Consider the following 11518-nt stretch of genomic DNA (forward strand, 5'->3'; position numbering starts at 1 on the left):
TCTTCAGATCTGCCCTCCTTCCTCCGTACCGGGTGCCCAAAGATCAGGAGCGTGGGACTGAAGTGCAGCCAAAAACAGAGGAGAAGGTTTTTAAGAAAATCAAAAAGGGAGTGCAAACGCCCACACCCAATATACACGTGGTCCACGGACTCCACAGCGCCACAGAACAAGCAGTTGGGCTGGGAGTCCGTGAACCACCGCAATCTGCGGTTGCAGGGGACCGCTGTGTGCAGCACCCTCCACCCCAGATCCCCGAGAGAAAGGGGGAGGACTCCCGCGTAGAGAGCCCTCCACTGGGGATCCCCACTGCCCGGTGGCAAATGGGCACGCCAAGGCGTGTCCGGACGGTGGATGAGGGAGTAGAGGTGGACGGTGTGCAGCAGCAGTCTATACAGGGCCCTCTTTTTTATGTCTTTGAAAGAAACAAAATTAAAATTTCGGAGGCGGCTCAGGTTGTGGGGCACAGGCTCCCGCAGGAAGTACGGGACCTTGGGGCCAATGTGAAATTCCGTCCGGGCTGGGGTGAGCGCGGACGGGATCCCACCGCACACCTGAGCGTCCTCCAACTGGTGCACCACGTCAGGTCCGAGCACCGCCATTTTAAGGCGTTGGATGGTGGTGGCCACGTACTGGACGTCTACCGCTGCCCTGCTCAAACAGCGGGGATCGAAACAGCGCTTTAACAAGCTGCATAGTTGGAGCTGATCAGCAGTAATGGCAGCGGTGGGATTCGAACCCACGCCTCTGTCGAGACTGGAGCCTTAATCCAGCGCCTTAGACCGGTCGGCCACACTGCCAGCCACACTCCTGTTCTTATCTGTCAGCCGGGGAACCCTAATTGGACCAGTTTAACAGCCCCAATCAGGGAACTCATACTGCATGGCTGACCTCATTACAATCACTGCACTCACCTTTTTTTGAACCCAGTCTTCACTCAGTTATGATCCTCTGGTGGTTCCATTGATGAGAATCACAGCTTGCATGTCATCGTGAAGTAGGTGTTGGATGAGATTTGAGAACTGCCAAGAAGTTACACCATAAGCTTACAAAATTGACAGAGACTGAGGCTTTTGCAATGTCTATAGAGGCCCTGTCCAGTCGTTGCTGCTGATCCTTTTCTTCAGTTGGCCATACAATGAGGATCATGCCTGTGGTGAACGCAAAATACTGTGGGGATGATGGAAATCTGAAACAAATGCTGAGATTGCTGGAGAGAAGAGGAAGAAGAGTCACATTGAATTCAAAACCTTAACTCTCTTTCTCTGTTCATGGATCTGCTGAGATCTCCACGTTCTCTGTTTGTCTTGTGTCTGTGATGCCTCACAATTGACAGAAAAGGCAATGTGTCTCTGGAAGGAATTCTGCAGTCACTGGGAAATGAGAGGTGAGTCGAAAAATTAAAGTAAGTGGAGCATACACTTTGGCTTGTCTGACACAAAAAGTTTGTAAAACTTTACACCCTTTCAGCTGGGAGATTCTGATGGCACTAGTCTTGGCAGTTGAATAGTTGATTGGAGATTCTTGATTCTGTCACGAGCTGAAAGACATTTGGCCAGTTTCCATCAACAGTGGCTTTATGACTTGTTTTCAGCAAACCAGGGATTGACTTCAAATGGAATCTTACCGGGGCCTGCATGATGTGTACTACGCCGAGAAGTCTGGGAGAAGTGGGTGAGAAATTGGGCGAGGTCTCTCTTGACATCAGGAGTAGCTCATCACACCATCGACAGATTGTCGCTGTTGAGGCCAGATTCTCTGCAGGGTGCTCCAAGTTTCCTAGTTACTGGGCTTATCACTTGTTGTCAATCTTAATAAGTGCAAATCTCTCCTCATGCACATGCAGCTTCCTCTCCGACTGCCAGCAGTGAGGAAACTAGATGGCAACAATTCCCAACGTGAAAGTCGAAGTGGGAATCTTGTGACTCCAACTCGCCACTTGCTCCTCCGAGCTGTCATCTCAGGCACCCGGCTACAACGTCTCCACACTCCACCCACACGTGAGCTGTGTCTATGGGCCCTGGCAACTGATGCCTGCCAATCTAATGGGTCAGGGAGTCTTTCTGATCTACAGGATGCTTCTGCAGTTTACAGCTGCCCTCTGGAGAATGCCAACGACTGGCAAATAAACTCTGAAACCAGCGAGGTCACCCTGCACACAGGATCAGGTGCCCAGCTCGTGGACTGAGCCAGGCTGCATCTCCTGTTTATTTGCTCGCTGTCTGGACACTCACTCTCCTTGGGCCTACCTGACGCTCACGCCATCCCTACCTGGTCTGTCTGTCCTTTGCCCTCCCACCAGGCTGACATTCTTTCCAAGAGAAAGTGAGGACTGCAGATGCTGGAGATCAGAGACGAGAGTGTGGCACTGGAAAAGAACAGCTGGTCAGGCAGCAACCGAGGAGCAGGAGAATCAATGTTTCGAGCATAAGCTCTTCAGAGTGGCATTCCTTTTGTCTTGCCTTACCATTTAGCACAGACACAAAGCCAGGAAGCTTGCCATTACTGTCAGCAGGTCTACATCCATCTCAAGAGAGTCAACCTTCAGGTTAAGGGGGCAGTAAGTTAAGGGGCAGACTCTGATATCAGTCCAGAAGCATCCGCATTGTCAGTTGGCCATTGGAATGGTTGGAGCTGGGTGCCTTTCCTCACAGAGGCCGAGGAGCTGAAAGCCAATCAGTCTAGCATCTGTCTTGGCTCTTTCTACCCTGTTTTCCACTGGAACTAAATAAAGGGAGGGATTGAGTGAGATGGCAGTGGCTGGAAAAGCTGGGTAGTGCTGATGCAGGTGTTGGAAAGGTGGTCAGTCGTCCTGTGATGGTAAGTAGGCAGCAAAGGGGGCATGCAGGGTTAGTGTTTTGTGGGCGAGGGTTGGGTGGGTGAGAGCAAGTGAGGGAAAATGTTGGAGGCAATAGCGAGAGTGGTAGAATACAACTTTTGATGGAAGGTGGGTACCGTGGTTGAGAAGGACTGGGTGTGGGGGAGCAGAGAACAGATAATGGCACTTATCCTGGTGGAGTAGAGAAGGTCATAGAGTCATGGAAACAGACCCTTCAGTCCAACCCATCCATGCCGACCAGATATCCCAACCCAATCTAGTCCCACCTACCAGCACCTGGTCCATATCTCTCTAAAACCTTCCTATTCATATACCCATCCAAATGCCTTTGAAATGTTGCAATTGTACCAGCCTCCACCATTTCGTCTGGCAGCTCATTCCACACACGTACCACCCTCTGTGTGAAAAAGTTGCTTTTATATGTGTGTGGCATTGCGTGAGGTGTGGCATTGCTTGTCAAAGATAGTATTACAGCTGTGGAAAGGACGATGGAAGATGACTCGCCATCTGAGGCAGTTTGGGCTGAGGTTAGGAATAGGAAAGGTGAGCTCACCCTGTTAGGAGTTTTTTACAGGCCTCCTAATAGTCCTAGAAACGTAGAAGAAAGGATTGTGAGGATGATTCAAGAGAAGGGTGAAAGTAATAGGGTACTTGTTATGGGGGACTTTAACTTTCCTGATATTGATTGGGAAAGCTATAGCTCAAGTTCGTTAGATGGGTCAGTGTTTGTCCAATGTGTGCAGGAGGGTTCCCAAAATGCAGCACCTTGCATTTATCTGAATTAAACTCCATCTGCCACTTCTCAGCCCACTTGGCCTGGCATTCCCACAGTGGCCTGAGGCCACAATGATCTAGGTGGCAAAACCACGCTGACAAGGTCTGATGGCGTGGCATTCTCTGCTGGTCCTGGGATAAACTCGACACTACTCCATCCACAGGATCTCCAGGACCCTATCCATAAAGTGATTCCCCCTCATCTGTCATGTCCCAATCATAGAATGTCATGCCTGAAGAGGGTGAAGGGGTGTCTAGTGAAAATTCTCAGCTGTGTCCCTCCCGAACACACTTTAGTCCATTGGCTATTCCATGCTTCCTCTTTGGATTCAGTGTAACCCACATTGAGGCTTTTAGCAAACAATTGAATTTATAGCCTCAGCCCCCTTTTGACATCTATTTCTTTCTTTTCAAAAGGCACAAGTTGTAGGTAAAAGTTCAATTCCTTGTAAGTAATGCAGCATGATGATCCGTTGTCATGACAGCTATGAAAATTGCTATGATAGTGTAAGCCATGAGTTAGCAATTTTCCCAATGAGTTAGCAATTTTCCCATTTTTCTTTCCCCTTTCTCCTCATGTAGTGGTACCCTGAAGTCAAGCGGCACTGCCCCAATGCTCCCATCATCCTCGTGGGCACCAAGCTTGATTTACGCGATGACAAAGAAACCATCGAGAAACTGAAAGAGAGGAACCAAGTCCCTATTACCCATGAGGAAGGTTTACAGATAGCAAAGGAGATTGGTAAGTGATGTTCTTGCTGGAGGAGAGCACCGTCCTTGTACACCAACTTGACCATTGGCAGTCTCCTAAGTGATAATAAGACCATGGTGTGCTTTGTGGTTATCTGCAAACAGAGTATTCCACTCTAGAAAGCTAGTTGGTGAAGGATGATACTGGAGTCAATCATTAGACTCTTAATTCCAGAATTTTACAATAAATATTGAATTCAAATTTCCCCATCTACCATTGCAGGATTCAAACCCAGATCCCTGGGGGATCCTGTGGTGCAATGATGGTGTCCATACCTCTGACGTAGGAGGCCTCAGTTCACATCACACCTGCACCAGAGGTGTGTCACAATATCCCTGGATATTTTGATTAAAATCCCTGTCGTAGTATGTCTGAATAGGTTGATTAAAAATAACAAAACGCAGGGCCTCATAGCATTACCAGGGCCTGTTGTGGATTAATTGTGTCGTGATTATACCAATAGGCCATCCTCTCTGCCGCCCTCCAAGTGAATGGGCCTAACTTGACCATCTGCCATCCATATCATGGACATGTAGGCCTCAGGCTCACGACTGTCCGTCTGTCCATTACAGGAAAGACTTCCTGAAGTGCATGAGGAGAACCTGATAAAAAAAAACAAAAGACAAGCACTGAAAAATGTTTCTTTCTTATTTTCAATTTGCACAGGAGCTGCAAAGTTTATTGAAAGCTCGGCCTACAAACAGAAGGGCCTAAAGACAATATTTGATGAGGCTATTCGAGCTGTGATCTTCCAACCTGTGCAGAAGAGAAGGATACCCTGCTGTATTCTGTAGAATAAATATCAAAAGGTTCTTTTTTTGGATGGGTCAAATCTCTGGCCTTTTCTGAGACATGGAGTGACCACAATAGAGTTTGGAATCGATTGGAATTTTCGTTGTCGACTTTTCTCCCTGCGTACAGCTGTGAAGGAGACTATGCGCTCTTCAATTAGTACCACAACCCCACCCCCCACCCCGCCTTTCTCTGCCCCATTGTTCAGCAATATTCTCCCCTTGTCCAATCCCTTTTCAAAGTTACTGTCGAATTTGCCTCCAGTCTCTAGTCATTTTCACTAATGTTCCTGTCACACAAGATCACTGACAGTGCCATTGGCCACGCTGGAAGGGAACGAGGCATTAAATTCTGTTGGGGAAAGGCACATTAAGCTTTCTTTTTCTCAATGGCACTGAGGCTTGTGGTTCAAAGTTCAATGGTAAACAGGTAGGAAAAAGCTATGGTATAGAGAGCAGTTGGACAATGCATTCGATCTCTCTGCCAATGACTCCACTAAACCTGATAGGTATAACATTTCTGTACGAACCCGCATAGTCAGTGACCCCACTGAAGCAGGCAAAAAATATTCAACAAACCTGTGTTGTGTGATCCTTCTCAAATTCCGAATTAATGTTTTACCTTGATTGCTAATGGTTGAGCATTTTATTCACTTACCTGCTGTTTCTCGAAATAAAGTTTACAGAGCAAAAAAAAATTTTTGATCAGTCGTTCCATTGACTTGGACAAATTCAAATTTACTTTGTTCACATTTTCTGAGAATTCTGCTTTATGCCACAGCATTTCCATTTGGATACCTACATTGCTAGACTCATGTTATAGGACAATTTAGCAATTCATTAGTGCACTTTGACTGGCTGGGACTATGCTGTACTTTGAGTTATAACAATTGCTGGCAGAGCCAAACATCCGTTATGTTTGTACATTGTCTAATTTGGCTAAAGGGAATGCAATGCTGCTGTGCTGGGCGGAGAGTACGTGAAATGCTCAGGGCTCCAGGCAACAATGGTCAATAGCTCATTTACAAAGCACTTTGTCACCCTCTAACAGTGAGAGGAAGGAACTGCAGGGTAGCATGTATCATATCTGCACTGAGCCTGTCTTTAGACTGAGAAAGCTTCTTGCGTAAGATGGTCAGGCCACATGAATTTTGTCTGTTGACCCAAATTTGTTTTTTCCTGGAATGCGAGCCTGCAGATAGAGTTTATCCCTTGAGGAGGTGCCACTCTGCGTCAAGTATGGCTGCCCTGGAGATGAGTCCTCTCTTGGTAGCCAGTGTAGACCTTCTCATCACAAAGCCAGACTATGAGCTTGTGTTCAAGACAGGATCGTTGGGGGAAGGGCAAAGTTAAGAACTGCCTTCAAGATAACACTATTATTTATTATACATTTTATAATAGAAGTTTTTAAAATCATGAGGGACATGGATAGAGTGATTAGGCAAGGTCTTTTTTCCCAGAGTAGGGGAGTCCAAAAGTTGAGGGCAGAGGTTTAGGGTGAGGGGGAAGATATAAAAGAGACCAAAGGGCCAACTTTTTCATCCAGAGGGTGGTGTGTGTATGGAACGAGCTGCCAGGGGAAGTGGTGGAAGCTGGTACAATTACAGCATTTCAAAGGCATCTGGATGGGAATATGAATAGGAAGGGTTTAGAGGGATATGGGCAAATACCGGGAAATGAGATAGATCAATTTAGGAAATCTGGTCGGCATCAATGAGTTGGACCGAAGGATCTGTTTCTGTACTGTACATCTCTATGACTCTGTGGCTCAATAATAATGTTATGGCCAGACTCTGGGCAGTTCCAGTTGGCATATGCAGACTGGGTGAGGAGAGGTGAACTGTCCCGTCTTCTTTACTCACCCCCTCAGTTGGTTGCCATAGGGTTCACTGAAAAGCAGACCCACTCCCTTGTGGATACCCTTTCCCCTGACAATGTAGATGATGGCAGAAAACTTCAAAGGGATATTGATAGACTCAGTGAATGGACAAAACTGTGGCAAATGGCATTCATGGATTAGGTTACCCATTTGAATCGAGCAAGGATATATCAGGGGATTTTCAAGTTGGTTTGAAGTTCAATAATAATGAATGTCCAAAAGTATTTTGGGGACTGAGATGTATAGATAGAATTGTAAGTCATAGAGTTGTGCAGCACAGAAACAGACCCTTCGGTCCCACTTGTCCATACCAAACAGGGATCCTAAATTAATCTAGTCCCATTTTCCAGCATTTGGCCCATATCCCTCCAAACCCTTCCTATTCGTATACCATCCAGATGCCTTTTAAATGTTGTAATTGTACCAGCCTCCACCACTTCCTCTGGCAGCTCATTCCACCCACACGCCATTCTGTGTGAAAAATGTTGCCCCTTAGGTCCCTTTTAAATCTTTCCCCACTAATGTTAAACCTATGCCCCCTAGTTTTGGACTCCCCTACCCTGGGGAAAAGACCTTGGCTATTCAACCTATCCAAGCCCTTATGATTTTATAAACCTCTATAAGATCACCCCTCAGCCTCTGGGGGAGAAAAGCCCTAGCCTGTTCAGCCTCTCCCTATATCAAACCCTCTTTAAAATGCTATGAACAGGCGCAGAAAATAATCTAGAAAGCTAATGGAATGCTGTCCCTCATATGTAGAGAACTGGACTACTAGGGTGTAGACGTTATGCTGCAGGTGTACAAATCCCTGGTTAGACCCCATTTGGAGCACTGTGAGCAAATCTGGGCACTACACCTAGGAAGGATATAGTGTCCTCAGAGGGAATATAATATACGCTTACAAACATGATATCTGGACTTCAGGGGTTGAGTTATGAGGAGAATTTAAGCCTTTTATCTCCAGAATTTAAAAGGTCAAGCGGTGATCTGATGGAAGTCGTCAAGATATAAATAGGAAAAGACAGGGTAGATAAAGATAAACTATTTGGGAATTCAAGAATGAGGGGCATAGAATGAGAATTAGGGCCAGACTGTTCAGGAGAGATATAGGGAAGCTGCACACACAAAGGGCGGGAGATGTTTGGAGCTCTCTTTCACGGACTGCAGTGGATGCTGGATCAGTTGTTTATTTTAAATCTGCGATAGATACTTTTTTTTAAAGCAAAGGTATTAAGGGATAGGGGCCAAAGGCAGGAACATCAAGCATGGTCTCATTGAATGGCTTTACAGGCTTGAGGGGCTGAATGGCCTTTTTCCGTTCCTATGTTCCTGAACCAAATGAGCTTATATTTTCAAGGGAGTCATTTTAAGCAAGCTTTCAAAGAGTGAGCTTATTAATCACGAAACATAACAAGTAAAGTGTTTTGGTGGCATGGGACTTGAATTTTGCTGAAAAAGACACATGTTATTGAGGTTTGTCGCCCTGCACGCATTAGGACAATTGACAAGAATACTAATGCAAAAGAGAACATTGTATGTCAGTGTACAATGCTGTTCCATTTTGCAATGGCATTCTTGTGGATTGTTCAGATGAGAACAAGATGAAAAATGTGCCTTTTTCCTGCAGTATACAGTAATGATGGTAGATGGAGGACTATATCCATGGCACAGTGTATCTGGGCCAGCAAAGGAATGAGGAAATGAAGGGAAACAAGACCATTTGGTTATGTTTTTATTCCGGGGCCTAGTGAACAGTTGGCGAGTTTGGGAACCGTGACAGGGAGATCCGATGGGGCTTCGATTACAGACTACTTGTCAACTTTATGATGCAAGGGGTTGGAGGTCAAGGAGAGGGAGGTGGCCAAAGGTGAGGGAACTGAGAGAAGGAAGGCACTGTGACATTCAGTAAGTTCTCTCTTTCTTATCGCACATGAGGAAACCTATCAAAAAATTTAAAACATGCATCACTATAGATCTCTTCAGGCTCTGGCTGGAATAACTATCCTCAATGATTTTGACATGTTCACTGCCACAGGAAGCATTTGAAGACAAAACATTGAATGATTTCAAGAAAGAGTTAGATATAATTCTTAGGGTTAAGGGGATTAATGGTTATGGGGCAAATTGGGTATAGGGTACTGAGTTGGACAATCAGCCATGATCATACTGAATGGAGTGCAGGCTTGAGGGGCTGAATGGCCTACTCCTGCTCCTATTTTCTCTGCTTAGAAGGAAACTGTTGTTTCTCATCTGAGTGTCAGGTAAAACAGTAATGAGTCCCCAATAATTTAGTTGTATTAAACCACGTTTTGCGGGGTTTGGGATGGATTGGAGAGGGTTGATCCACTTGTTTCCCATTGTCCCACCCTTGCCCCCTCTCCCTTCCAGAAACTGGGCAGGACAAACTAAAATCAACCCCAGGGACAGGTAAGTACAAATTGTAGCTGATGGACGATGTATCTGAGCATAGACGCTCAGGTCATGAGAACGCAATCATGGTGAGGGACACACGCTGAGGGAGGGGTCGGCTTTCAAATAAAATGTTAAACTAAGGCCCTGTCTACTTCTTCAGGTGGATGTAAAGATTTCCATCGCCACTAATTTAACAGGAAATAGGAGAATTATCCTCGGTATACTGGCCTCACACAGAGCACTTGTTGTGGAGTCGGTTAGCTCATTTGGCTGGATGACTGGCTTTTGACGCAGAGTGGCTTGGATTCAATTCCTGTATCAACTGAGGGCACTGTGAAATGCCAGCTTCTTAACCTTTCACCTCACCTGAGGTGCAGTGACCCTCAGGTTAAAAGCAGCCATCTCTCTCTCTCTCTAATGAGATCTCTGGGACTGTGGTGATTTTACTGACCAAAAATGTACCCCTCAACTAGTGACACTGTAGACAGTTTATCTAATCGTTATCACACCGCTTGTTTGTGAGAATGAGCACAATTGGCTGCTATGTCTCACCAGTGACTAGCCTCTGTAAATACTTCGCCAGTTGGAAAAGGCTCTGCACGTTTGTAAGTTGTGAAAGGTGCTGGTTTTAAAATGGAAAGTAAACAATGAGTTGCACCTTCTGGGAAGCAGAAACAAAAACAGAAATTACTGGAGAAACTTGGCAGATCTGGCAACATCTGTGAAGAAAAACCAGTGTCGAAATCTCAAGCCCAGAGAATCCTATTAGCAGCCCAAAAATATGGAGGTTAGGTGAATTGGCCATGCTAAATTGCCCGTAGTGTTAGGTGAAGGGGTAGATGTAGGGGAATGGGCCTGGGTGGGTTACTCTTTGGAGGGTCGGTGTGGACTTGTTGGGCTGGAGGGCCTGTTTCCACACTGTAAGTAATCTAATCTAATCTAACCTGCTGAGTTTCTACAGCAATTTTTGATTGCAAATTGTTCTTGCTTTTATATCCATCTGTGGCCTTGCTTAAACCCCACCCTCTGCCATCCCAGTTCTGGCCTCTTGTCAAGTCATCTTTAAACAGTTTACTGTTGGGAGCCATATCTTTAGCTGCCTGGGCCCTCAGCACAGAGTTTCCTTTTCAAGCCTCATTGTCTGTCTTCCACCTTCTCCTTCTTAGAGAAATTCCCAAAAACCTGCCTCTTTGACCAGGATTTTGGTGGTCTGTCCTAATATCTCCTCATCTGAGGTGACTCAGGAGAAACAAAACAGATTCAATAACCATGCCTTGGGATATTTCAGTTTACAACAGGTTCAACACAAATGCAAGAGTTTTCAATATCAAGCTCTTTCAAGAGGCACTTCTGAGTTATACTGTTGCCATGGGGATAGTCATGTGAGCTACTTCAAATCAGGTAGATGCACAGTACTCTGAACCGCAACAAAGCTTTTATTGTCGGAGTATGTGCCCTTGGCATTTTTATATTACATGAATTCCTTCTCCCCAGAGTTTTTTCAACTATTACATGACATAGTCATTTCCCAACTTTGCTGATCAACTTTCCAAATATTGGTCCAGAGACGGTCTTTAATGAGATCATCCAATAACACAAACAAAGCGCCCTCATTGATTGGCGACCCTCTTGCTGGGGAATGGAGCTGGGACAAAAATTCAAGGCTTTTTTTTTAAAGCTGTCAAGGAATGAGAGGGTAGTGATTGTAAAAGTGGAGTAAGTGAGGGCTGCAGATGCTGGAGATCAGAGTCGAGAGTGTGGCGCTGGAAAAGCACAGCAGGTTAGGCAGCATCCGAGAAGCAGGAGAGTCGACGTTTTGGGTGTGAGACCGTCATCAGGAATGAATCATGTTGTAATGAGGTCAGCTAGTTGGATGTCATTGAATATGAGTACCATGATTGGGGCTGGTAATCTGGTCCAGTCAGAGAGCCCCGGCTCACAGAGCAGTGTCAGAACTGTCTAAAGAGGCAGTACTAAAGTCAAGGACTATTCATGTGTGATTAAGGGTGACAGTGTACAGGCCTCTGTGGATTTATTCCAGAGGGTGTGGCTGGCAAGGTCAACATTTGTTACCC

General features: G+C 45.8%; 1 protein-coding gene and 1 non-coding gene across 4 annotated transcripts in view; one reads left to right on the top strand and one right to left on the bottom strand.

The window, feature by feature from the left end:
- Positions 1-5835, top strand: part of LOC122542238 (ras-related C3 botulinum toxin substrate 1-like) — a 28138-nt gene extending 22303 nt beyond the window's left edge. For all 3 annotated transcript variants that reach the window (XM_043679765.1, XM_043679767.1, XM_043679768.1), the window contains 2 exons: positions 4193-4352; positions 5028-5835. In XM_043679765.1, coding sequence (XP_043535700.1) covers positions 4193-4352; positions 5028-5155 — 288 coding nt within the window. In that variant the 3' untranslated portion in view covers positions 5156-5835. The remainder of the gene's footprint in view (positions 1-4192; positions 4353-5027) is intronic.
- On the bottom strand, positions 716-797 carry trnal-aag. Its single transcript has one exon. It is a non-coding gene; the product is annotated as a tRNA-Leu (tRNA).
- Positions 5836-11518: the final 5683 nt, after the last annotated feature.

Source organism: Chiloscyllium plagiosum, chromosome 39, assembly GCF_004010195.1.
Source record: "Chiloscyllium plagiosum isolate BGI_BamShark_2017 chromosome 39, ASM401019v2, whole genome shotgun sequence".
Lineage (NCBI taxonomy): Eukaryota > Metazoa > Chordata > Chondrichthyes > Orectolobiformes > Hemiscylliidae > Chiloscyllium > Chiloscyllium plagiosum.